Source organism: Cavenderia fasciculata, assembly GCF_000203815.1.
Source record: "Cavenderia fasciculata unplaced genomic scaffold Scf_Dfasci-G-p-12c09.r1-3, whole genome shotgun sequence".
Taxonomy (NCBI): Eukaryota; Evosea; class Eumycetozoa; order Acytosteliales; family Cavenderiaceae; genus Cavenderia; species Cavenderia fasciculata.
In genome coordinates, this window is record NW_004457736.1 from 1352968 (window position 1) to 1380426 (window position 27459).

The 27459-nt window shown below is 33.2% G+C and overlaps 13 protein-coding genes across 13 annotated transcripts; 7 read left to right on the top strand and 6 right to left on the bottom strand.

Moving 5' to 3' along the window:
• Positions 1-221: 221 nt before the first annotated feature.
• On the top strand, positions 222-7920 carry DFA_06444 (uncharacterized protein; the record flags this gene model as incomplete). The annotated part of the gene is made up of 10 exons (XM_004362088.1): positions 222-603; positions 715-1311; positions 1386-1643; positions 1727-1978; positions 2051-2380; positions 2459-3513; positions 3585-3806; positions 3883-4352; positions 4465-5481; positions 5565-7920. The coding sequence occupies 10 exons, from the start codon at positions 222-224 to the stop codon at positions 7918-7920; spliced, it is 6939 nt and encodes a 2312-aa protein (XP_004362145.1).
• Positions 7921-8267: 347 nt separating this feature from the next.
• Positions 8268-9074, top strand: DFA_06445 (uncharacterized protein; the record flags this gene model as incomplete). Its single annotated transcript, XM_004362089.1, has 1 exon — positions 8268-9074. One exon carries the CDS (start codon positions 8268-8270, stop codon positions 9072-9074), a length of 807 nt encoding a protein of 268 aa, XP_004362146.1.
• A 220-nt stretch (positions 9075-9294) lies between these two features.
• On the top strand, positions 9295-10266 carry DFA_06446 (uncharacterized protein; the record flags this gene model as incomplete). Its single annotated transcript, XM_004362090.1, has 1 exon — positions 9295-10266. One exon carries the CDS (start codon positions 9295-9297, stop codon positions 10264-10266), a length of 972 nt encoding a protein of 323 aa, XP_004362147.1.
• Positions 10267-10400: 134 nt separating this feature from the next.
• On the bottom strand, positions 10401-11238 carry grpE (molecular chaperone; the record flags this gene model as incomplete). The annotated part of the gene is made up of 2 exons (XM_004362091.1): positions 10401-11051; positions 11173-11238. The coding sequence occupies 2 exons, from the start codon at positions 11236-11238 to the stop codon at positions 10401-10403; spliced, it is 717 nt and encodes a 238-aa protein (XP_004362148.1).
• Positions 11239-11636: 398 nt separating this feature from the next.
• DFA_06448 (esterase/lipase/thioesterase domain-containing protein) lies at positions 11637-12359 on the bottom strand (the record flags this gene model as incomplete). The annotated part of the gene is made up of 1 exon (XM_004362092.1): positions 11637-12359. One exon carries the CDS (start codon positions 12357-12359, stop codon positions 11637-11639), a length of 723 nt encoding a protein of 240 aa, XP_004362149.1.
• A 346-nt stretch (positions 12360-12705) lies between these two features.
• On the top strand, positions 12706-13608 carry DFA_06449 (3'-5' exoribonuclease; the record flags this gene model as incomplete). Its single annotated transcript, XM_004362093.1, has 3 exons — positions 12706-12936; positions 13020-13268; positions 13348-13608. The coding sequence occupies 3 exons, from the start codon at positions 12706-12708 to the stop codon at positions 13606-13608; spliced, it is 741 nt and encodes a 246-aa protein (XP_004362150.1).
• Positions 13609-13748: 140 nt separating this feature from the next.
• Positions 13749-14627, bottom strand: DFA_06450 (uncharacterized protein; the record flags this gene model as incomplete). Its single annotated transcript, XM_004362094.1, has 2 exons — positions 13749-14323; positions 14402-14627. 2 exons carry the CDS (start codon positions 14625-14627, stop codon positions 13749-13751), a joined length of 801 nt encoding a protein of 266 aa, XP_004362151.1.
• Positions 14628-14938: 311 nt separating this feature from the next.
• On the bottom strand, positions 14939-16425 carry DFA_06451 (uncharacterized protein; the record flags this gene model as incomplete). Its single annotated transcript, XM_004362095.1, has 2 exons — positions 14939-15657; positions 15750-16425. 2 exons carry the CDS (start codon positions 16423-16425, stop codon positions 14939-14941), a joined length of 1395 nt encoding a protein of 464 aa, XP_004362152.1.
• A 665-nt stretch (positions 16426-17090) lies between these two features.
• On the bottom strand, positions 17091-17204 carry DFA_06452 (uncharacterized protein; the record flags this gene model as incomplete). The annotated part of the gene is made up of 1 exon (XM_004362096.1): positions 17091-17204. One exon carries the CDS (start codon positions 17202-17204, stop codon positions 17091-17093), a length of 114 nt encoding a protein of 37 aa, XP_004362153.1.
• A 138-nt stretch (positions 17205-17342) lies between these two features.
• Positions 17343-19038, bottom strand: DFA_06453 (Hypothetical protein; the record flags this gene model as incomplete). Its single annotated transcript, XM_004362097.1, has 7 exons — positions 17343-17429; positions 17834-17885; positions 17956-18149; positions 18221-18567; positions 18618-18862; positions 18927-18967; positions 19015-19038. 7 exons carry the CDS (start codon positions 19036-19038, stop codon positions 17343-17345), a joined length of 990 nt encoding a protein of 329 aa, XP_004362154.1.
• A 1207-nt stretch (positions 19039-20245) lies between these two features.
• fia (actin domain-containing protein) lies at positions 20246-21477 on the top strand (the record flags this gene model as incomplete). Its single annotated transcript, XM_004362098.1, has 2 exons — positions 20246-20427; positions 20535-21477. 2 exons carry the CDS (start codon positions 20246-20248, stop codon positions 21475-21477), a joined length of 1125 nt encoding a protein of 374 aa, XP_004362155.1.
• Positions 21478-22048: 571 nt separating this feature from the next.
• DFA_06455 (uncharacterized protein) lies at positions 22049-23871 on the top strand (the record flags this gene model as incomplete). Its single annotated transcript, XM_004362099.1, has 3 exons — positions 22049-22230; positions 22347-23228; positions 23493-23871. The coding sequence occupies 3 exons, from the start codon at positions 22049-22051 to the stop codon at positions 23869-23871; spliced, it is 1443 nt and encodes a 480-aa protein (XP_004362156.1).
• A 190-nt stretch (positions 23872-24061) lies between these two features.
• On the top strand, positions 24062-27399 carry DFA_06456 (actin 1; the record flags this gene model as incomplete). The annotated part of the gene is made up of 5 exons (XM_004362100.1): positions 24062-24243; positions 24348-25236; positions 25405-25476; positions 25597-25882; positions 26177-27399. The coding sequence occupies 5 exons, from the start codon at positions 24062-24064 to the stop codon at positions 27397-27399; spliced, it is 2652 nt and encodes an 883-aa protein (XP_004362157.1).
• Between the last annotated feature and the right edge of the window lie 60 nt (positions 27400-27459).

The window sequence follows — 27459 nt, forward strand, 5'->3', positions numbered from 1 at the left end:
ATCGTTGTTAAACAATCAAGTAGTGTCAAGTACTTAATCTTCTTAAGAAGAAACCTTTCAATAAGAAAAAGAAAACATTTAATTAATTTTAACTATCACTATCATCATTATTCATTCAACCAATACACACTTATCTATTTATCTATTATCATCTTCTTCTTTTTTCATCATCATCATCATCTGACACTAGTTTTATAAATAATATGAAAAGTCTATAAAATATGAAACACTATCATTATCATCGTCGTCCAACAGTACTACTATTACTATTAATAGTATTAGTTGGAATTCTATCATGTGTAGTTGAATCACAAACCATTAAATCTCTCACACCCGAATCGGCATTCCCAAAAGGTGGAAACAGCGTGACACTGCTTGGCAATGGGTTCACAAGTACACCCGTCCTCCAATTGACCAATTCTTTGACAACCGTAGACTTTAAGTATATCAGTTCGACTCCATCCGGATCTGATGTTGCCTATGTCTTTGAAACTCCATCTGAAATAACAACCATCGCCAGTCGTAAAAGAGGTATTGACAAATCATTCCAGTGGCAATGTCCATCTGCCAATCTACCAAACACCGGAAAATTCATTTATTATGGTATGTAAACTACAACACAACTTGTCGATTAGAATTATTATTATTATTATTATTTTAAAACAATTTCTAATTACTTTTATTTTATTTATTTTTTGATCCTTTTCTATTTAGATTTTGATATTTCCTCTGTTGAACCAGAAGTTGCATTGGTAAAATCACCAACTACCGACCTTCCAATTATCAGCTTGCGTCCCACCACCAAGTTTATATTCCAAGACAGTGAAGTCAGTCTTGTTACTGTGACCATCGGTGGAGTAGCTGCTACAATCGATAAGATAGATCGTATAACTGGTGTAATGACAGTCAAGGTGCCATCATCAACTGTTAGTGGAGAGGTTGATATTGTTGTATCGGTATTCAAGGAATCCGAATCTATTAAATTCAATTATGTTGATATTCAAGTAGACAATAGCATCCATATCAATGTTCATGGTATCAGTGCTTCAACACCTCAAACTGTGACCATCACAGGTCAATACTTTAAACTATTGAGTGGAGCAACCACAGGGATGATTGCAAAGATTGGACCATACCAATGTGCATCACCAACCATTGGAACTAGTGCCACTGGAGTATCATTCCTTCTTTGTCCACTCAACACTCCTTCCATCCCTACAGACGTTGGAGTTGGAGGACAAGGACTAGTACCATTCTATGTCAAAGCTGGTAGTTATGAATACACCTCTCCCAACATTATAATGATGTTTAGTAAGTAGTAGAGTTATATATTTATATTACTATATAACTAATTAAACTATTCTTTTTCTTTTGTTTTTTTTTAGATCCAGACATTTCATCTCCAAAACCAAACAAGGGGTTGACTATTGGCGGTGATCCAATTGAAATTACAGTCACACCTATTTTTGCCATGCCAATCGTTACAATAGGTACTACCAACTGTTTGGTCACTGCAAAACCCACATCCACAGCCACTGTCATCTTTGAATGTTTGTTGCCAAGCTCGTCAGCAGCTGGAGACAAACCAATAACCATTACCATCAATGGAGTTGTTCGTAGTCTTGGATTATTTACTTATTACTGTATGTATAAATAGATAAATTTTAATATCGACGGGATATAATTTTAATTAACCAACTTCCTTTCTTTGATTTGTTTTTTCTAGCGGCACCTGCGATCACATCGATATCACCAACCACATTCCCAACATTAATTGATAGTACTGTCACTGTAACTGGAACCAATTTAGCAAAAGTCAATAAATTGGTGGTTGGTACCAAGGATTTCGTGGTCGACAATGTAGCTGGTAGTGACACACAGATTATCGTTGCATTGAATGGTTTGGTAACTGCATCAACTTCATTGGCTGTATTTGAAAGAACTGTTACATCCAATACAATTGCTGTTACTGTCAATCGTATGTCGCTGATTAAAATAATAATAATAATAATAATCATAATTTATTAATTTGCTTTTATTTAATTTATAGAACCTCAAATAACATCAATGACACCAAGTGTTGGACAAACAGCTAGTTCAACCGATGTAGTACTTGTAGTCTCAAACTTCCCAACCATTCAACAACCAATCTCAACACCCGAACCTGAAAAGTTCCCAATCGATGTCTATCGTCTCTACAACACTGCTGAGAATGTATTCTGTGAAGGTCTATCGTTTGTAGTCGACAATGATTACACTAAATTCAAATGTAAAATGCCACCTATCACCCCTGGAACTGGTAAAAAGACAATTAATTTCCAACTATCAATTAATGGTGTTGTAGTTACACCTTCTCCAACTATTACCTTTACATATAATGGTTAGTATATATAAAAGAAAAAGAAAAGAAAAAGAAATAATTCATTATTAATATTATTTTTTTATTAATTTATTTTAGAACCAAGTGTAACAAGTTTATCAAATCTTGGAGCAACAGGTGGTGATTTAACAATTACAGGTCAATCATTTATTGGAATGGATCCAACAAAAGGTGATAGAATATTGATTGGTGGTAAAGCAGTCAGTACATTTACAGTTGTTAGTGATACTTCAATTGTTGCCACTGCCAATGGAATATCTACTCTGCTTGGTGATGATCCTGAAACCTACAACTTTGGACCATATGATTTACAACTATGTGTCAGATTACACTGTTATCATCCAACTGTCCAAGTCAATTATAATGGTCCTATTGTAACCTATGTCAATCCAAGTAGTAAACCAAAATCAAAGACTGCTACCATTACAATTGTAGGTGCAAACTTTCAATCTAGTTCAACTGTCCAAGTTGGTACGACTGCATGTACAGGTGTAGCTGCTCAACCAGATGGAAGGTCATTAACATGTTCATTGGCCAGTTCAATGCCAGTTGGTGATGTTCCAGTTGTAGTATCTCAAGGAACAGTTCAATCAGAGAACAAGATTATATTCCATAATCATGGACTGCGTTGTCTAGGATCACCAAGATCTAATGTTGGCAGCACACTCTATGCAAATGATAAATCCAATGATCCAGTAGACTGGTGGTTCACATATAAACTAGCTAATAGTCCAACTCTTAGTTACATGTATGCCGACTCGTCCAATGCCACATTTAATCACAAACCATACTTGTCACAAAAGCCAACAGCTGCAGACGCAGACAGTGGGTTAGCAGCCACATTCCTTCAATACAAAGATTACAAATACTCTATGTTTTTCAACGACCAAATATCAACTCGTTCAATGGGTGCCAGAAGTGTCAAGAATGATCCTACCATTATCAGCACTGACAAGTTTGCACATTTGAAAGGATTCTTTATATTTGATGAACTCAATCAAGGAGGAATTCATGTAATGCATTCGAATCCATTGTTCCCTACACTTGCCAACAAACCAGCGTCACAACCCAAATACAGTTTTGTCGAAGATACCACTGATCCCAAATTCCTTGGTGCTCCAACTTTTAATCAGGTTTGTAAAAACAAAAGGAATCATTTTGATGAATACATTATTTATTTACTTATTCTTTTTTTTTAATTTAGCATTTCTTTTGTTATGAATTTAAAGGACAAGCAGGATTGGAAAGAGTAGCAGAATACCATCTTAAAAACAATGGATATCTTATGAACAACTTTTTGACAACACCTAAACTCCCACTTGTCGGTGATGTCTCTGCCACTGCCTATCCAAATTTATATGACTTGTTACAGTTTTGGGGAGGTTGGGCACCTTCAGGAAGAAAGAATCAAGTACAAATTGCTCAAGTATGTCGTCTGAACAATAGAATATATAATTATCATTTAAATTTGGTTTACTAATTTATTTATTATTATTTTTTAGCATTGTGTAGATAACATAAATGCAACTAGTTTAAAGGATTATTGTTATTGGACTCCATCAGCTTTTGACATTGGAGGAATGAGTTCAAGATTTTTTGAGAAAACATCTATGAATCCTACTACTTCATTTAATCCAATTGACACTCCCGATGGTATTGTATTGAATCCAGGAGGTCATTTTGACGGATTCGATCTGTGGGGTATCGTAGCCACCACTTATGATCACAGAATGTTTTCTGAAATCTTTTACAAGGGTCAAACCATCTACCCTTCCACCGACATGGTCAAGAACTCTGCCGTCATGGAACTCCCCAATTCCATCCATGGCACTGCTTCTCCCAGAGTTAAACCAAGTTATCCTATCAAAGGAAATAGTAATGATCATGCTAAAATGGCATTTTCCATTTATCCAACTACTGATCCAATTAAAATGAAAGATATTACTCAAAATATTATGTGTGTTGGTGATAGGTATGTGTTAAAACAAAACAAAACAAAACAAAACAAAACAAAACAAAACAAAACAAAACAAAACAAAACAAAACAATATTATATTTTATTAATCTTATTTTTTATTATTTAGTAATCGACATGGACATCAAGGTATTCGCGGTGGAGGTAGTTTATGTTTCCAAAATCCATCATTGTCTTATCAATTCAATAGAATGGTCAAGAAATATTATCAAGGTGCTAGAGTAGGCAATGAAAACCCAGAGACCGTTGGCATCATCTATTCGGCATGGCAGAAGCAACCAATCAAAATTGAACGTGGAAATTGGAAGGGTGATGTCTATATCGAGATTAAAGATGTTCCAGCGACAAATACCTACACCTCTAAACTACCAAGAGAATTTGGTGTTGCCACTGAAGCAACAAGATTATTGGGTGATGATTGGGTAGGAACCTACTCTTTTATTCGTACCTCTCTAGACAATGTATCAACTTTGGCAATCACTCCTGATCATTTGGTAACTGCCACCACTGACCCAGACATTAGTACGTATGTCGCAGCTCAAACATTCTCTGCTCATTACTCTGCCTATGACAAGAATGTTGGATCTATTTGTTTCGTCAGTGTCGCCAGTGACCCTAAATTCTGTGACCACACCAATGCCAAACAAACACTACTTCCCTTCAGTGCTGTGCTTCCAGGGTTCCCAAAGAGTTATGGAGTGATGAATGAAGAAACTCAACTAACTCAAACATTTGACATCAAAGTAGTCGATGACTTTAAGACCATTAAAGTTTCATCACTATTCAAACAACATGTATCATCAAAACTATTATTCAATTATGTTATTGATGCAACTGCAACCAAACCAGCAACGTTTGATGGAACCTATATCACCAAAAAGACAATAGATCATTGTGCTGATGAACTCTACTATCTCATGCTTCTCAATCACACATATAGTCTATCCAAAGATAAAACCAAAACACTCTATACATTTGCAAACGATGATATGAATTGGGCAAATGGTATATTAATAGCAATGGCCAAATTCATTAGAAATGAAATTGAATCAACTCCCGATAATGATATCATCGATACTTGTTTCTCTTCATTAATGCCATCATTTAATATTACTGAACAACCAATGTATGTAGACAACAAAAATAATAATATATTTTATTTTTGAAAATATTTTATTAACTTTAATTTATTTATTATTATTACTATAGTGGTGATACAACGAATATTGTAATTAAACATGTATCTGCAACTTGGGATTTCCTTTCAAATACATATAGAATTAAAGATAGTGTAACTCCAAGAAATCCAAAGACTGTTCAGGTAACTTGGATGAAATTGTTGGAAATCTTGTCTGAGTATACCACTGACGACAAGTTGTTATCATTGACTGATATTTATCAACGTGTATTGGATCCACTTGTTTACAAATCTGCAAACTATCGTACTATATTAATCAACAACTATTTGATGGAAGACCCAGCTCTAATGATCATTACACCAACTCCAACTAAAATGCCAATTGTCAGCAGTAGCAGCAGATCAGTTGACATATTTGATTCTCCACTTGTAGAATATGAATTATATAATAATCTTTACAATACCGAATCAAATACTCAACAAGAATCAAACGTACAACTTGACAGTAGTCGTGTATTGGTCAATGACATAGTTATTAATGACAATACAGATTATTCAGCATCATATCCATCACCAATCGAACAATTATTCAAATTTAGTCAACTTACATTCAAAAAGGAACAATTACTTCAATTGATTAGTAACGTACAATCAACATCAAAACTATTGGATGCAATGAATAGATGGTCAACCTTTACAAATTTGAATCAAGCTATTAGAGTATTGGTCGCAGTTCCATCAACTCAAAGAAAGAATCAAGAAATTCAATTTATCGATGAAGTGGCTCGTGATATTTATGATCTCGAGATTGACTTGTGTTATGGAAGAAATGAATCAAAAGGTATCATTGAAATGTGTAGTCCACAATCAATCACTGCCATTACATTCTTTTTGGATAATGTTATCTTGACAGCATCACAAGACTCAATCATGGAATATGGTGCACTCAAAGTATACAACCTTCCCAAACCATTTGGATATGGTGGTCTTATTACCGCAGATATTGGAGGTATGTTGGTTGGTACTCTCGATGGTTTAATATGTGATATTAAAATGTATGCAACCAATAGTATTCCAGCTACCATGACAACGCTATGTAAACAAGCTGGTCCTATTGTTACTGCTACAACAGTCGCATCATCAACAACCAATGGTGGACAAGTAATGACAGTTAGTGGAATGAACTTTGACAGTAATACAACTATCTTTATTGGAAAGAGTGAGTGTCTCTCAAAGACAGTGATTAGTGATACTCAAATAAGTTGTACCATTCCACCATCGTCTACATCATTCTATAATCTAGAAGTTAGAGCCAATACCAGTCAAATATCTCCATCCCAACTACGATCACCACAATTCAATTACCTTGCACCCACTCTATCGACCATCACACCAAACACTAATTTGATTAGTTCAGGTGGTCAAATGCTCACAATCACTGGAACCAACTTTGGAAATAGTGTTGCCAACATTCAAGTATTGATTGAAAATAGTCGTAATTGTAGAGTCACTTCAGTCAGTCACACGACACTCTACTGTATCACTCCACCATCAGTTGGTAATAACAAATGTGTTCACATTGTTATCTCAAATCTTGACCCCACTATTATGAAATCAACTAAATTTAATATTGATAGTTGTCTTGTCAATAATCTATCGTTCAAAGGTCCGAATATTACATCTGTTACTGGACAAGATCCAAATGAATTGGTTGAAATTGATGGACAAGGATTTGATGATTACGATCATACACTCAAACCAATTGCATCATTCAACGGTCAAATGGTACAAGTTGAATCATTTGACAATAACAGGGTACAAGCAGTCATCCCACCATTCAAAGAACCACCAGTCAACCTACAAATAGAACAGCAACAATTATTAGCAAGTGCAACGTTTAACTATGGTAAACCATATGTTACAAGTGTATCGACACTCAAACTTGGTGGTGGATTATTCAAGATGGAAGGATATGGATTAGGATCATCAAATTATGAAATTGATTATGTTAGATTGGATTCAACCGATATTAGTGCGTCATGTCAAAGTTATAATAGATATGTTGAATGTTATATTCCAGGATACACAACATCAGGTCAATACATATTGACAGCATCGATCAATGGCGAAGTAGTTCTCTTCCAAAACAATGTCACACTCGATTCAAACAATATCACTCTAAACTATGGTATCAACTGTCAAGGTTGCGCACTTTTATTTGGTAAAAAGAATTATGCAGGTACCGATACCAAGCAGGTCACCGACACTATGATTGTCAAATTGGACCAAGATTACAATTCAGTATTTGTCGTACCAGGTTTTGAATTCCTTTTAGGTAATAGTTCAACTACTCTTCAAGTTGTTAGAAATGATTTAAATATCCTTCAAATGAAAACTGGTCAATATGTTTCTGTCATGGAAAAATAATTAAATAATTAAATAATTAAATAACTAAATAAATAAATGTTTTTATAATTAAATATAATTATATGGTTTATGATTATATTCTCTTTAAAGATAGTGGCTATCCTGATAAAATATATGTTGTACCACTAAAAATATCACCTAAATGATTAATAGAAAAAAAAAGATAATTAGACATAAGGTTTAAATGATTTTTGCTTTTTTAAAAAAGAACTTACCCTTGAGTGTTGATGGAATACCCGAATAGAAAGAGCATGCATCAATATTTAAATATCTCCCACTTTTCTATTTTTTAATTTACTTTTTTTTTTTCCTTGGCATCACTTACTTCATTCTTAAATTAAATATATATGGAAAATATGATAACAATCAAAGATATATTGTCTATTCTGACGATAAGAAGAAAGATATTCATTCAAGTTGAGCAATTATCCAAACTAGGAGGATATAAAGGTGCAATAAATGGGAAAAGATTGGTCGAGGTATTTGGTCTGATTGGAATGATCTCTAGGTATGGCATGCCTTGGGACTTTATCAAACACTATATAAATGCTGCAACAATCAATAGTATTGATACTACATTACGATTCAAGGCAATTATATGTTATATGCAACATACAAATGCTACAGTTTACACTTTGGACAAATTACTCTCTCATCTATGGTATGAAGGTGGTGGTAGTGAAGATGATGATGATGATGGTTTTAAAGAACTTAAAGATCATCTAAATACACAACATTTTGATGTAATAGTAAAGAATAATAGATTAGATATATTACAATACATAAATGATCGTCATTTAAAAGACAACAACAATAATAACAAAGAAGGAAAAGGAGGAGGAAGGATAATAAGAGTAACAAAACAAGCATTTGATAACGCATGTGAAAGAAGAGATAATTTAGAGTTGATCACTTTTTTACATAATACTGGTAACACCTGTACATCTTTGGCAATGGATATAGCTGCATGTTATGGAAACATAAATATCATCCAATTCTTATATTTAAATCGTAGTGAAGGGTGTAGTGTATACGCTGTCAACGATGCTGCCACAGCCGGCCACATTGAAACTATTAAATATCTATTTGAAATTGGGTATAAAGAATGTTCAAAGAGTGCAATGGACAGGTACGTAACTGTACAATATTATTAGATACAATTATATTATATATCTAAAAGAATTATTATTTATTTATTTAAATATTTTTTGTTCCTCTCTAGAGCATCAATGAATGGGAATTTAGATGTAATAGAATATCTTGATAAACATTCTAATGTGGGGTGTACGACCAATGCAATGGACTGGGCAGCTGAGAATGATAGATTAGAAGTGCTTAAATGGCTACATATACATAGGGTGCACAACTGATGCTATGGACAAGGCCGCTGAGAATGATAGATTAGAGGTGGTTAAATGGTTACACGTGAATAGGACAGAGGGATGCACACCCCAAGCATTAGAATTGGCATGTCAAAATGGTCACATTGATATTGTTAGATGGCTACTTTTAAACCGTACTGAAAAACCAACTGACCGATGTTTAATAAGAGCTGCTGGTATTAGTTCACTTGAATTGGTTCAATTATTGGAAGAGTATAGAGGAGGAGGAGGAGGAGACAATAATGTATATGATCATATTCATCCCGATGTAATCACATGGGCTGCTAATTATGGAAATATAAATGTTATAAAATACTTTTATTCAAGAGGTGTTTTAAAGCATACAACACCAGGATTACTCGGTAAAGCAATGTCATGTCGTAATTTAGAGATTATACAATTTCTGGTAGAAATTAGATCGGAACAAATTACACCGGAATGTATCAACTATGCAGCTGGTCATGGTCTATTAGATACTATTAAATATTATCATCAAAAAGATAAAGAAATACATCATAATGGGTTCACAGCTACTGCTATGGATCGAGCCGCTTCAGGAGGACATTTGGAAATGGTAAAGTGGTTACATTTTAACCGTAGTGAAGGGTGCACTAAACAAGCTCTCGATAATGCAGTATCAATACGCGGTGGCAAGGGACTAGATGTAGCTAGATTCTTACAAGCTAATCGAACTGAGGGATGCTCTAAATCAGCATATGTCTATACCATCGAATCAGGGTCATTAGAATCACTACACTTCCTACACGAATATTACCCCAATATTCAAGCATCTGCCCATGCAATTGAAGGTGCCGTCCTCTTGGGACACACCGAAATCATTCATTTCATCTTGCACCATAGAAATGAAATGTATTCAACCCGATCCCTTACCATTGCCAATACACGAAATAGACTTGAAATAGTACATTTATTTAATCAATTTCCAAATAGAAAAGAAAATTAAATAAATAATAAATATAAATAAATAAATAGATATTATTACTCTATGTTTAGATTTGAAATTAAATAATTAAATAAAGTTCCTCTCCTACACTAGGTTGGAAATATATATTTATTATTACTTTTTACTTTTTACTTTTATTGTGGTTTTGATTTAACAACACCAACTTGAGCAGCTCTAACCAAACGATTATTTAATTTGTAACCATTCTTTACGACATGACCTACGGTTCCGTTTTCCTTGGTTGGATCGTTGATTTCAAAGATGGCATTGTGGAGGTTGTAATCGAATTTTTCACCGAGTGGATCGAATCTTTCGAGACCATTGTTGCCCATGATCTTGAGGAATATTTTTTCGGTCATTTGAACACCTTCGTGGAGTGACTTGAGGTCTGCATTTTCTTTTAATTGGGCTTCGTTGAATTGGGCCAAGGCCATTTCGAGTTGATCGACAACTTCGACCAAATCCTTTGCAAACGATTGGATACCAAACTTTTTGGCCTTGTCTGTCTCTTCCTTGCCGAGCTTACGAACATTTTCACGATCGGCAGCAATATATAACAATTGAGAGTGCTTGTCCTCCAATTGAGTCTTTAAATCTTTAATTTGTTCTTCCAATGTTAATTCTTTCTTTTCTTCAGTCTTGGTCGATTCTTCAGCAGCTGGTTTGCTTTCAGTTGTCATAAATCTCTTGTTGCTTGAAATTAAAATTGGTTGTGATGAAATACTATTAACAATATTGTTACGACTACTTGTCATTGTTGAAAGGTATCCATATTGATTTGATCTCTACAAAACAAAAAAAAAGAGTAAATCAAATATAAAGAAGAAGAAGAAGAAGAAGAAGAAGAATCATATTAGTTATCTCTATCTTTATCTTTTATCTATTTTTATATTTCTCTTTACTTACAACAACAAATTGAGAGGTCAATCTTAAAGTGGATGGTGAGAAAATCTTTGTTGAAATGTAATTCATCTTCTACCTCTATATATTATATATATATATATATATATATTATGTATTATTAATAAATAATTATTTTGAAACAAACTATGTATATAGTGCTTTGAAAAAAAACGAGTTGGCTCAGCTGAGAGAGGGATGATCACCGCACCCTGGAATGAAAAAAAATTAAATTAAAAAAAATTAAATTTCACTCAAACGAACGAATTACGAATGTGCACTCAAACTGGCTTGCTCTCTCCCCAGGACCTATATACTAGTATGTGCATACAAATAACAAATAACAAATAACAAATAACAAATAACAAATAACAAATAACAAATATATATATCTATTCTATCTATCTCATCATCTCTTGATTGAAATGACTGATTAATCAATCAATCAAGATGTTTTTAGAGAGTTTAGTTTATTGTTGTGGTTTATTTGAAATGACAGAGTGACCAGCTTCAATGATGAATTGACCGACTTGTTTGAAATGAGCCATACCTGCGACATGACTGGCTGGAAGTGACAAGACTTTGGCATTCATACGCTTGGCAAAGAACTTTTGAAGTTCTGGAGGAACGACTCTATCATTTTCTGAAATTTGATACCACGTTGGCATATTCTTCCAGGCACAGTGAGGTTGCATGTCGTCGAAACAACGTGCTAGGAATGGTTTCTGACAGGCGTCTAGGATCAACTTTTCTTGTTCACCTCCATCTTGACACATGTATTCAGAGAATTGGTTGCATGGCATACAGAGGTAGCCATTGTTATCAATGCTAGCTGGAATACCCTTTGATGGGAACTTGGCGAGTAGACCATTGACAGTCTCGTCATTGTCTGGTGCAAGTGCTGCCATGTACACCAATCCTCTGACCTTGGGACACGAGTAAGCAGCTTCGGTAATGATACTACCACCATAACTGTGACCAACCAACAGTACTGGACCATCCAACTTTTCAATAAGATTAACCAACAACTTTGCATCTTCGGCCAAACTAATATTGGTAAATTGCATACCATAGAAATTGAATCCAGCTTCCTTTAACATTGGCATAATCTTACCCCATGAACTTGATGCATCCAACCATGCTCCATGACACAATACTACATTTAATCCGTTCTTATTTCCACAACAAGTCATCTTGATTTAATTATTAATATTATTTAATTTAACAAACAAACAAATAAATTTGAAATTTAAATTTAATCCTCTCTTTTATTTATAACCTTCAAGTTTCATTTGAAATTGAACCATCCATCCATCCATGAATATAATTTATATATATATAATCCACTTTACATTTCAATTTCATTGACTTTGTTTAACAAAATATATTCTCCAAAGTACAAACTACAAAAAATAATAAAATATGTGTGTTGTAAAAAACCGAGCGACACATTCATTCAAACATACTCCATAGATCATAGCATAGTGATAGATCATCATTCGCACATATATACATATACATACATATACATTAACAACAATGAATACAATAGTAACACCAGGTCAAAAACTATGTAAAGATACAGAATACATATCTTCGGAGGGTACCTATGTACACAAAGGGTCGATATACTCCTCAGTATTGGGTTTCTCTCACACTATCAAAAGAAATATAAATACAGATAATAATAATGAAACTACTACTACAAGTAGTAGTGGTAGTAGTAGTAGTATACCATCAGAATATAATAATAGTACTTCAGAAGACAAAGTATGTGTATACTAAAAAAAAGACAAGAAGAAGAATTATTAAATTGACACATCAATCTTATCTTCAAATTTGAATTTGATTAGAGAGATTATATAGTAGTATTAAAAGAAAAAGAACCAGGAATAGTACCAGAGATTGGTAATGTAGTAACAGTACAAGTATTGAGAATCAATCCTCGTTTGGCAAGTTGTGCTATTCTTTGTGTTGGAACTAAAGCGCTAAAGGAGACTTTTAATGGTGTCATTCGTGTTCAAGATGTTAGAGCTACAGAAATTGATAAAGTAGAGATTTATAAATCATTTAGACCTGGTGATATTGTATCTGCTGAAGTTGTATGTAAATTACAGTAAATCAAGTTTGATCTACTTTCCTCTCTAATCTTTTTGTTTATCTATCTATCTCTCTATTTAGATTTCATTGGGTGATTCAAGATCATATTATTTATCAACTGCAAAGAATGAATTGGGAGTTGTATTTGCACAAAGTGTTGTTGGAGCAACTATGATTCCAGTTAGTTGGAATCAAATGCAATGTCCAAAGACTAAAACAAAGGAATATAGAAAGGTGGCTAAAATGGATATCGCTGGCACAGACCAAGACGACGACAACGATACTGAAAATGGTCATGAAAATGAAAAGGAAGACAATAACAATGAAAGTGATCAAGAGTAAAGTAGATATAGATAGATAGATATAGATATAGATCGAGAGATTATTTTGTAAATAAATCCCCCATCCCTCCGCAACCAATAACAACAACAAACAACGAACAACAATGGTATCAATGGATAATAATAATTATGATTTATGATTTATTCATCAATTAAATTAGAAATGATAGAGAAACAATAAGAAGAGCTCGTGGAATGTAAAGGTGGAGTGGTGGAAGAGAGGGAATTGGAGAGAATATCAATTAATTGATTATATGATTTGTTTTTAAAATGGATACCTCTATGATACGATATATCTTGTAGCTCTTCAATTGATAGTTTGTCAATTCCTTCACCTATAATTAATTGGTTGTCTTTTATGATTTCCTTTTCCCAATCCTTTAATTTTTGTTTTAATTGTTTTGTACTCTTCAATTCTATACATTTAATACCAATACATCTTGATAATAATATTAATTGTGTTCTATTTAAATCTTGTATTCTAATTCCATTCATTATTTCATCTTGTTGTTGTCTTGAAAATAATCCAAGTAATATCTTTGCCAATTTAACTCTATATTTTTGAGTAGTTAACATTCTATCAACAATCATTTGTCTGGTAGAGAATGTTGATGGAAGTATAGAAGACAGATATTTAACATAGATTGGTAATCCAAAAGCTGAGAATGGAATGAATGAATATAATCCCAATGGTATCCAATACAATGAATCGGTTTCTAAAAAAGAAAGAAAATCATAACATTAATAACTCTTTCAATTGTTTCTTTGTACATATATACAATACAAATACATACTAAATGTTTTCAAATGAATGATATCTTTTCTAGGGAGGGTAATACCAGCATTTCTTTTTGGTTTGATTACATCTTGAATATATCTCCAATTTCTATAATAGGATACAATACCAGCTTTGGTTTGTTGTCCCAATTCATATGACAGTCTTTTCATCTTTGTAAAAAATGATTCCTCTACTTTATCTTTACCATTATTATCATCATCATGATTCTTTATCTCTTCCATCTTTATTTATGTTCCTAATATTAATAATCTATCAACCAACAAACCAACCAACTATTATTAGATAGATATAGTGTGTAGAATAATAATACTAATAATAACCTGACATCATCATCACGTTTCCATTACTATTATTATTATTATTATTTTTATCTCCTTTGACACAACGATCGTTGATTGATCATTGTGATTCACCTGACACTTACAACGAAATGATGACACAATGATTATAATCTTTTTTCAATTTTGGTTTAAGCGAAATAAAGATTATTTATTAATTTAAATCATGATTGATTAGTTTATAGTTATAGGTTTTAATCATCATCAGTTTCAATATGATCATCTTGAATTAAACTTGAAATGACAGAGAAACAATAAGAGGAGTGTGAAGGTGGTGAAGCAGATATGGAGAGGGATTTGGAGAGAATGAAAAGTAATTGATCGTATGTCTTGTTTTTGAAATGGATACCTCTCTGATACGATATATCTTGTAGATCTTCGATAGACAATTTTTGTATGCCTTCACGAAGAATTAATCGGTTGTCTTGAATCACTTCCTTTTCCCAATCCTTTAATTTTTGTTGTAATTGACTTGGACTCATAAATATTGCCCATTTAATACCAATACATCTTGATAATAATACTAAATGTGATCTATTCAAATCTTGAATTCTAATTATAATTCTTTCATCTTCTTGATTTGTAGTAGTAGTAGTATTATTATTATTATTATTTTGTTGAAGTTGTTCTGATTGTTGATCTGGTGTATTATTACTATTACTATTATTATTGTTATTATTATGTTGATTTTGTTGATTCTTACTATATTTATCAGTTAAACTTTTAAATAATTTCTTTGCTAATTTGGTTCTGTGTTTTTGATTGGATAGTTTTCTTTTAACAATCATTTGTCTTGTTGAGAATGTTGATGGGAGTATAGCAGACAAATACTTAATATAGATTGGTAATCCAAAGGTTGAGAATGGAATGAGTAAATATACTCCCAATGGTATCCAATACAATGAATCAATTTCTAAATACAATCATCAATCAATCAATTAATTAATAACATTAATAACATTCAATTATTTAATAATTAGATATACTATATGATATGATACATACTAAATGTTTTTAAATGAATGATATCTTTTCTGAGGAGAGCCATACCAGCATTTTGTTTTGGTTTGATTACCTCTTGAATATATCTCCAATTTTGATAGTATGATACAATACCAGTCTTGGTTTGTTGTCCCAATTCATAAGACATCTTTTTCATCTTGTCAATAAATGATTCTTCTTCTTCTTCTTCTTTACCATTGTCTTTATCATTCTTGTCATCTTTATCTTTCTTTTTCTTGATGCTCTTTTCATCTTGATCTTTATCGTTGTTGTCGTCTTTTTTGTTCTTGGTCCTGTCCAACTTGTCAAGTATCATCTTTTTCTCTTCAGCTATCTTGTTTCTTATTTCTTGTTCCTTGGTCATAGATGTAGTAGAAGAAGTAGTTGTAGATTGGTTGATCGCTGGCTGCTCTCTAATCTTTTGATTGCCACCATGATTGTTGATTGGTGATTGTAATGATTGTTGTGTAGTTGATGAAGATGAAGAAGTACTCGTGCTAGTTGAAGAATAATAACTAAACTGTGATCTAGATCTGTTACTACTTTGGAAATAGTCGTTGACGATCAATGCTCCAATCACCAAACCATGTCTACTACTACTAACACCACTGACAGTGGTGTTCATAGATGTAGTGCAGACCAATCTAGACATTGATGTCATCATCATTATGTTTGACATTATCTATACTATCTCTTCGCTATCTTGAACAATTGAACAATTGTCGATCATTTCAATGACCCGACACCAACAACCAGATTTTCGTGAATAACAAAACACTAAAAGATATTTTACATAACACAAAAGAAGAAAGGATTGATACACGTTACGTTCGCATGTGTCTGAATATAAATATTGATAATATGATTTGGGAAAGCCTGATGGTGTTCTTTAGTTTAAACCATGACAATAATAATAATAATATAATCATGTGACTGGGATTTTGGAAATAATAATAATAATCCAAATATATTATAATAGTCTCTGTATGTAAGAAGGATCCTGTGGCCACAGTATTTGTTAATTGATTGTACAAGTTCAGGACAAATGGTTATTTATTGATTATGGAAAGGTCCAGTTTTTTTTTTTTATAGTTTTATAGAAATTTTCTTATCCCTTAGTAGTTTGAACGACACGAGGACACTGCGCGGAGTTTCTTATCCCTTAGTAGTTTGAACGGCACGATGGGCACTGAGCGCTGTTGCCAGATGGTGGACTTTGGCCAGTAGAAAGGGATCTAGATCAGATTGATTGAATTTGATTTGATTAACATTTGACTGATTTGATTCTTGACAATTTTGATCTTGTTTGAATTTCTTCTTGTTCATTTCATTTCCTTTCCTTTCCTATCCTTGATTCATATCTTCTTGCCTTCCTTCTTCTTCTTCTACTTCTTTTTCTTCTTGCCGTTTTTGAATCACTTGTTCCTCTTTCATCCTGCTACTACTTTTTGTTTTCATTTCTTTTTGTTTAAACATACCTTGAGCATCCCTTGCATAACTTATGACCGCATGACTTGCAAGACTTGGAATCGGAGGTACCACAACCAGCTGAGTATTTGCACATTTTATATTATTTGTTTGTTTGTTTGGTTTAAATTAAATTAAATCTATTTGATGATTGAATTGGGTTTCAGCTGATGTGCTTATAAAGATACTGTATTTCTTGTGTTTTACTCTACTCCTCTAAAATAAATAAATTTAAACTAGATTTTTTAATTTCCATGAAACAAGCAATGAGAGAGATATTTACAATCAGATCAGAAACTCTCTAAATTTCCCGCCCAACCGAACCAGTTAAACACGAAAAAAAAGGCAAAGATCTGATGAAATTTCGGTAAACTCGGAAAAAATTAGACACCCGAGAAAGTCGAGCGTGACGTGGCCTGCGAGAATGACGCCGAGTCCTATGAAAGTTGAGAATAAATGACTTGGACTAAATCGGTTGACATCAATCCCTCCTGAAAAAGTCGATCATGACGTGGATTAATTAGGTTGGCTTAAATCGTCTCTATCCCTCAAATCCCACCTATATTAAAACAACCAAGGGATTATTGTTGGTTGTTTTATTAATATTTTCTTGTAATTACTCTTGCTCCTTGATCATCATATTCACTTTTATTGATCCAAAGTTGGTCAGCTCTTTAAATAATAATAAAAGGTTAATAAATAAATAAGATAATTAATTTTTTGTTGCTTGTTTTAAACTTACAATGATGACTCTGCAATCTGGCAACCTCCATCCCATGCCAAATGTTGACGGTTTTCAAGACAGAATATTTGTATGTTTGAATTGGATGGTCCACCCACAAACTCTTTCTTTACTCTTTCTTCAAATCCTTTCATCATTGTTGTTGCTCCACAAAATACAACTTTTGATATCTCACTTTGTATATCTTTGTCACACTAAATAAATAAATGTTAAATGTTTGTTGCGTAAGTATGATATATGTATACATTTTTGTTATCAAACATACCTTTTTAATTGAATCACGAATACCAACTTGAAAACTAGTGTCTGGGCGACCCATCAATTGAGGATTGAATAGAGCTTCACCACAATTGGATAATAATTGATGACTGATATTTACCAATTGTCCATCGGGTAGTTCATATGATTGTGTGTCTTTATCTTTGTCAGTAGTGAGAGACACATAGACAAGTTTCTCTTTGATATCTCTAACGATTTGACGATCACGACTAGATACATTTAAAGAAAGACCATCTTGTTTGAGCAACTCTAAAAGGTATCTAGTCAGATGATCACCTCCAAAATCCAATCTAGTGCTTGCTTTTGGTATGTCTTTACCCTCGTTGATTGGGACTATATGAGTAACACTCTCACCTATATCCACTACGGTTCCGTAAGAATACCAGCTGCGTAAAGTGATAAAGTAGACTGTTGAGCAAATGACAGTTGGGGACATTTAAATTTCTCAAACATCATTTCAGCCTCTTTTTCACGACCAACCTTTGAATTGTCAGGTGACTCTGTCAAAAGGATTGGATGTTGAGATGGTTCAATACACATTAAATCTTTGAAACAATATTGTCTGAATTTTTCCAAATCATCAATATTTACAATTAATCCATGTTGTATTGGGTATCTAAGAGTATCTCTAAAAAAAATATATTAGTATTTATAATTACCTCTCTCTCTTAACTCTAGGTTAATTTACATACGATTTATATAATGCATCCAGGCCTATATTGCCAGCAGAACCCTAACAAGATGGAATGATATGTTGAGGACAACCATCTTGAGACGAACCCAATTTGCACCATCCCGATCCATTGTCAATTATAATTGGTGTATCTAAATCCATATAAATAAATAAATATATAAATCAAATGTAAATATGTTTTATGAATATGAAATGATGATGATGGTAAACATTGCATTTGTGATCACATGATGCAATTTCACAACAAACATATTTTTTGTAGAATGGTTTGGTTGCATTAATGGTTATGGTTGGTGTGTGTGTGGTAAGTATGTACCCACTGTTTTGCGTGTGTTGGTCAGGTCAATGAATGAATGTGCCAAGTGGGTAGTTTGTTTATATGGTCAATGATTGATGGCGATTCTTCAATTTGACTAGAAATCATTAGGCCAAATAAACAAACTACCCATTACCCATATTTCTCGATGGTCTTTGCACCACTATTGGAGATTGAGGTCAGAGTCCCAAATGAATTCTACGAACTACCCATCCTTATCACAGAGAGACTTGACGATCCTGCCATGAGAAAAGAGAATCTGATTTTGGGTTGAAAAAGGATACCAAACGATTTCAACAAACAACACCTATGATTAATAAATAACATAGTTTTATTATTTAATAATTATATATATATACCTACAAAGAATACTTCTAAACTTTTTTATGACTAATTTTGTCTCTCACTTTATTGAGTACCACAAAATTTTTTTTTCTTTTTCTTTTCTCTGCAGATAATTAAAAGAGATAGATAGAAATAACAATAGGTCATAACGTACATGATTAGGTCAACCTTTGTTTTATATAGAACAATTGATCATTCATTCATTATCAAAAATGATGATAAAGAACTGTTAGTGACTTGTGTCATCAACCACCCTGTACTATGTAATCACACCGTGATCAATTTAAAGACAACATGCACTCAAAAGGCAGAGCTAGGTGGATAGGTTTGACAGATGGATGAAGAATCAAGTAACAAACCGACTTCTACATTAAATTTCAATCATTCATTAGAAGGTATTATTATTATTATTATATTATAATCATACTTGCTGGTCTAGTGTAGGTAGTATGGTAAATAATTGGTGGTAAATTCGTTGAACAAGACTCGAAAAAAAAATCATATGACATAATGATGGAAATTACAAGACGAAAGAAAACCTATAAAAGAGGTTTGAATATCAACCATTATTATCAAACAAACAAACAAACAAACAAACAAATATTTATATATATATATTTTAAAGGTAATAATAATAATAATTTTAAAAAATAATAATGGAAGAAATTCAAGCACTAGTAATTGACAATGGATCTGGTATGTGCAAAGCTGGGTTTGCAGGTGATGATGCTCCACGTGCTGTATTCCCGAGTGTTGTCGGTAGACCAAGATACTCTTCAGTTATGGTTGGCATGGGCCAAAAGGATTCATTTATTGGTGATGAAGCTCAATCAAAGAGGTATGAATAATGTGACACATAATATTCTGGTCATCAAAAAATATTTATATTAATATTTATTTATTTATTTATTTATTTATTAAATTATTTAATTATTTAATTTGTAGAGGAATTCTTACAATGAAATATCCAATTGAACATGGTATTGTAACCAATTGGGATGATATGGAAAAGATATGGCATCATACATTCTACAATGAATTACGTGTTGCTCCTGAAGAACATCCAGTATTGTTAACCGAACCACCACTCAATCCAAAGGCAAATCGTGAAAAGATGACTCAAATCATGTTTGAAACATTCAATACCCCGGCAATGTACGTATCGATTCAAGCAGTACTATCATTGTATGCATCGGGTCGTACTACTGGTATTGTACTCGATTGTGGTGATGGTGTCTCTCACACTGTACCCATCTACGAAGGGTATTCTTTACCACACGCTATTCTACGTCTTGATCTTGCAGGTCGTGACCTTACCGATTACATGACAAAGATCCTCACTGAACGTGGATACTCATTTACCACAACCGCCGAACGTGAAATTGTTCGTGACATTAAAGAAAAGTTGGCCTATGTCGCTCAAGACTTTGACGTTGAAATGCAAGTAGCTGCCAACTCTTCGCAGCTGGAAAAGTCGTATGAACTACCCGATGGACAAGTCATCACGATTGGCAATGAACGATTCCGTTGTCCAGAGGCACTGTTCCGTCCATCATTCCTTGGTATGGAGTCTGACGGTATCCACGAAATCACCTACAACTCGATCATGAAGTGTGACATTGACATTAGACGTGAGCTTTACAACAATATCGTACTCAGTGGTGGATCGACAATGTTCCCAGGAATGGCCGATAGAATGCACAAGGAAATATTCGCACTTGCACCAAGTACAATGAAAGTTAAAGTCGTTGCTCCACCAGAACGTAAATACTCTGTCTGGATTGGTGGTTCCATCCTAGCATCACTCTCCACTTTCCAACAAATGTGGATCTCTAGAGATGAATACGATGAATGTGGTCCATCCATCGTACATAGAAAGTGTTTCTAGAAGAATATTCAAATTAAATAACAAATAATAATTAAATAATAATAACAAATAATAACAAACAAACAAATAATAATTAAATTATAATAATAATAATAATAATAATAACGATCAATTACAGGCGATATAACCTACACCAAATTACAACCCTAAATCATTTGTACATAATTATCATGGTTCACACAATCCAAAACCAACACAGAAGATGCTTTATAGGGGAAAGTTGATTTTATCCTTTCCAACTCTTGCTATCTATCTATCTATCTATCTATCTATCTATCTATCTATCTATCTATCTCTATCTTTTTTTAATAAATATTTTTAATTAAAAATGATTTATATATATATTAGATATATATAATATATAAATATTATTTCATAACCAACAAGTATTATTTATTTTTTCCTTTTTATTTTTGTTTTCTTTCAAAAAAAAACAAAAGATATTTGTAATCATAGGATGATGAGTTAGTTAATATCAAAAGATGATAAAGATCTATCATCAATTATCTCATCAAGTACATTAAATAGATAGTATTAATAATAATCATAATCATAACTATAATAATTTATAATGGAAGATATTCAAACTATTGTGATTGACAATGGATCAAATATGTGCAAGGCTGGTTTTGCAGGTGATGATGCTCCTCAAGCTGTATTCCCTTCTATAGTAGGTAGACTAAAATACTCTGAAGTTATGGTTGGCATGGAGTTGATAGATACATTTGTTGGTGATGAAGCACGATTAAAGAGGTATAAAATTATGCAATGTGATCACATCACATGACACTTGATGATATCATCATTTTTGAAGAAATAAAAGATATCTAACAACATCTTTATTTTAATCTTTATTTATTTTAAAATAGAGCTCCACTTACAATAAAGAATCCAATTGAACGTGGATTTATAACTAATTGGGATGATATGGAAAAGATATGGCATCATATATTCTATAAAGAGTTACATGTTGCTCCAGAGGAACACCCTGTATTGTTAACAGAACCACCCTTCAATCCAAAGTTTAATAGAGAAAAGATGACTCAAATCATGTTTGAAACATTCAATACCCCATCTCTCTATGTGTCTATACAAGCAGTACTATCATTATATTCATCTGGTCGTACTACTGGTATGGTACTAGACTGTGGAGACGGTATGACCTATTCGGTACCCATCTACGAGGGTCATGCTCTACAACACGCTATTCAACGTCTTGATATAGGTGGTCGTGACCTTACCGATTATATGACAAAGATACTCAATCAACGTGGATACTCGTTTACAACAACTACCGATCGTGAAATGGCATGTGATATTAAAGAGAAACTAGGTTATGTTGCATTAGACTTTGACGAGGAAATGCAGGTAGCTACCAATAATTCGACGCAATTAGAAAAGTCCTATGAATTGGTTGATGGACAAGTCATCACGGTTGGTAAGGAAAGGTTCAGTTGTCCAGAGACATTATTCAATCCATCATTAATATGCAACGAATCTGATGGTATCCACCAAATGACCTACAACTCGATCATAAAGTGTGATGTTGATATTAGACGCCAACTTTACAAAAATATCGTACTTGGCGGCGGTGGATCGACAATGTTCCCAGGAATGGCCGATAGAATGCAAAAGGAGATATTAGGACTTGCACCAAGTGCAACGAAAATAAATGTCATTCCTCCAGCACACAAATACTCTGTCTGGGTTGGTGGTTCCATCCAAGCGTCACTCTCCACCTTTAGACAAATGTTAATTACCAAGGAAGATTACGATGAATTTGGTCCATCCATCATACATAGAAAGTGTTTCTAGAAATAAAACTTGTTCATTTATTTATTTATTTATTATTTCTTTTATTCTTCTTTTCTAAATATGCAATTTGACCAGATTCCATTCGAAGTCTATTAAAACTACCTAGGTAATCACTTTTGCACCACGTTTTTTATCAAACCAAACATTATAGCCTGGTACAACAAAAACGGAATTATAATCACTGTCCAATGTGAAATTAGAGGTGCCGAATCAACAACAACTACTGGAACTTCTACGACGACTGGAACATCCACGACGACTGGAACGACAACAGGTACATCAACGACAACAGGTACCTCAACGACAACCGGAGTATCAACAACAGGATGTGTAACACATTGTGCAGTACTTTACAGTCAACCAGAGTTTAAGGGAGAACATGAAGAAATGAAAGAAGGAATGAAACAAGCAAATAGGGATTGGTGGTCTATCTTCCTTGGTGATCCCAAAGATGAATTTGCAGAAGGACCAAGCCCATTAGAAATGGAGAGTGTAAAACCAAGTGACTTCCATAAGCACCACATTGCAAATGGAAACAATCAGATGCAAATTAATCAACCTTTCAAAAACATAAAATAAACAAGTAAAAAGATTGTGTTTTTTTTCTAATTTTCAACGAAACGAACAAGAAAAAAAACTATTGGGATACTTTCAAATTTGTTGATCATTAATAGATTGTATACATTTGATCATACATGTAATTTGTAGTCACTCAATCTATTATATATATTATATATATTATAATAGTAACCTATAGTTTCTAGTAATAATGGAAGATATACAAACTATTGTCATTGACAATGGATCGGGTACATGCAAGGTTGGGTTTGCAGGTGATGATGATCCACGTGCTGTATTCCCGAGTGTTGTTGGTAGACCGAAAAACTATGATGCTGTCATTGGCAAGTTTAAAAAGGATTCATTTGTTGGTGATGAAGCTCAATCAAAGAGGTACATATATGCAATCAATGATCATCAATAATCGTTTCAGATAACTTTTATTAATACTTTAATCTTTACTCTGTTTTAAATGGTCGATTTCAATTTGTGTATAGAGGATATCTTACTATAAAGTATCCAATTGAACGTGGTATTATAACCAATTGGGATGATATGGAAAAGATATGGCATCATACATTCTATAAAGAGTTGGGTGTTGCTCCTGAAGAACATCCAGTATTGTTAACAGAACCACCACTCAATCCAAAGGCAAACCGTGAAAAGATGACTCAAATCATGTTTGAAACATTCAATACACCATCTATCTATATATCAATTGATGCAGTACTTTCATTATATTCATCGGGTCGTACAACAGGTATGGTACTCAGTTGTGGTGATGGTGTGACGCACACAGTACCCATCTACGAGGGTCATGCTTTACAACACTCTATTCAACGTCTTGATATAAGTGGTCGTGACCTAACAGATTACATGGCAAAGATGCTCAATGATAGAGGACATGATCAAATCAAGTTTACTGCACCTGCCGAACTAGCGATTGCACATGATATTAAAGAGAAGCTTTGTTATGTTGCAACAGACTTTGACCAGGAAATGGAGACATCGATCAACTCTACACAGTTGGATAGACACTATGAACTACCTGATGGACGTACATTGACTGTTGGTAATGAACGGTCCAGGTGTCCCGAGGCACTCTTCCATCCATCACTACTTTGTAACGAATCTGATGGTATTCATGAAATGACCTACAACTCGATCATGAAGTGTGATGTTGATATTAGAAGAGATCTTTACAACAACATCGTACTCAGTGGTGGATCGACAATGTTCCCAGGAATGGCCGATAGAATGCACAAGGAAATATTCGCACTTGCACCATGTGCAACGAGAATAAAGATCATAGCTCCTCCAGACCGCAGAGATTCTGTCTGGATTGGTGGTTCCGTCCTCGGCTCACTCTCCACCTTTCAACAAATGGTAATCACCAAGAATGAACACGATGAAATTGGTCCATCCATCATACATAGAAAGTGTTTCTAGAAATAAAATGTGGGTCATAATAAAAAGTTAATCTTCATCCAAAATATAAAAATAACAATATTATTTTAAAGATTAATAAATTTAAATATAAATCTTTGAATATAGTTTAAATATTACAGATTCGTTGGTAGATCACTCCTCACTTCAAACGGATGGAAAGAGAGACCCTCTTTACAAGTAAGAACTCACCTTCAAATGGCACAGAAATTCCAAGATGAACAATTAAAAAGAGATGAGATGTGCCCACTCCACCAATTTATCACAGACATCAAGAAAAGACCTTCATTCAATTTAAAGGTAGGCATGCGTACCAATTCTACAAGGTATCTCGGGTTGGTTGATGACAGCAATATATGGAAACTATCTTTAGCTCTCGTCTCCAAGAGACTATTCAACTTGGTGTCGACTAGTCTATTGACCAAAATCACTGTATTCCCCACCATTGAAACGAGCAGACATATTCTAAATCCATTTTGTGTCATCAAGAGAGCCAATCATCTTACTCTTCTACCATCAAATAGAGGTTATATGGCAGGATTCTCCAATTCCAAAGATGTTGTGCGGTTTGCAAATAGTGTACCAAGTCTTTTTAATGCAACCAAGATCGACCTCCAAGGAACAACTTTATCTGATTCTAATGTTTATCAATACTTTAATTTCGACTATTCCACCATCCCCTTTTTAATATCCAACTTTATCCACCTCACTTCAATCAACCTTTTAAATTCATACATAACCAATCAATATCTTGACTCCCTACCACTTTTGTTAACGTCATACACTTCCATTAAAAAAATTCTTTTACCAATCTATTTTGATTGAAATGTACTGGATCCAATTGTCAAAAAAAGGGTAGAAGTTTTATCATTTTTTGGAGATGGATCTCTTCAATTATTACAACAACTTGACAATATTGTCTACTTTTCAAGTCTCAGACATATAGTAATTGATGCTCAGATCGATTTGGATGAATGGAATGATATAAAATTAGCAAATAGTGTTGTCAAGGTGACACTTATTAAATGTCCAAAGAATATTTTATTGTTTCAAAAGAATACTCAAATTAAAACAATTCGATTTCTAAATAATGTTTCCCAATTTGATTCAAATCAATTCATTAGAATGATATTGGAAGATTTAAGTTGTCTCCCATTCAATGAAATCCAATCAAATGTAGAGAATATTATTATTCATTCACCAACCTCTATTTTGGAAAGTGATGTAAATCAATTTCAAAAAAATGGGTATCAATATATTGGATCAACATTTACCAAAAATTCAAATTACAAATTACAATTTAAAAGAATCCAAGAATCTTTTGGAAATTCAATCAATCAATCTATTCAACAACCAACATTTCAAGATGATAAAATGAAATTGGATAATAATAATATTATTAGTATTATTAATAACAATCACCAGGTACTCCCAAATTATATTCTCTTTAATATTATTAGATTGGTTTGGGATTCAAGAGGCAATTGTACATGTCTTTATGATCAGAGTATCAGGGAAAGAATTAAAAATGATGGTTTAAAATTATTGGACAATCAAGAATTTATGACAAAGCTAAACAATATCAAATCCAATTGCCAAGTACATTTTTCAACAAAATCTGCCTATCATCCAGCTGGATTAAATGCCAAACATGTCAATCGATCAAGACTACAACTATCACTCATATCAAAGTCATTTTTTAGATTCATCCAATCAAACTATTTCAACCAATTTGTGCTCAAATCATATTCAAACGACGACGATCATTTGGAAAACAAAAATTGTTTGTTAAACCATTTCACATCACTCTTTATTTATGATAATAGCCAGTTACATTCTAAAAAAATGACTTGTCTTAATTTTGATCAAGATAAAATTCTCAATATGACTGAAATGTCAATTAGACGTGGATTCTTTCCAAAAGGATATCTAGCACAATTTATAAATCTCCAATCTCTGACAGTCCATTCAAACAATAATCCCATCCCATTTGAATGTTTTCAAAATCTAAGAAAATTGGATATTGGTAATTTCGATTTACGTCATCTCAGATATTTTACATTAGATAAAGATCTATCAGAAAGTTTAAATGGAAACCACTAGAAAAACTATATCTCCATGTTGACATTAGAGAACAAGTCTATCTATCATTATCAGATGATA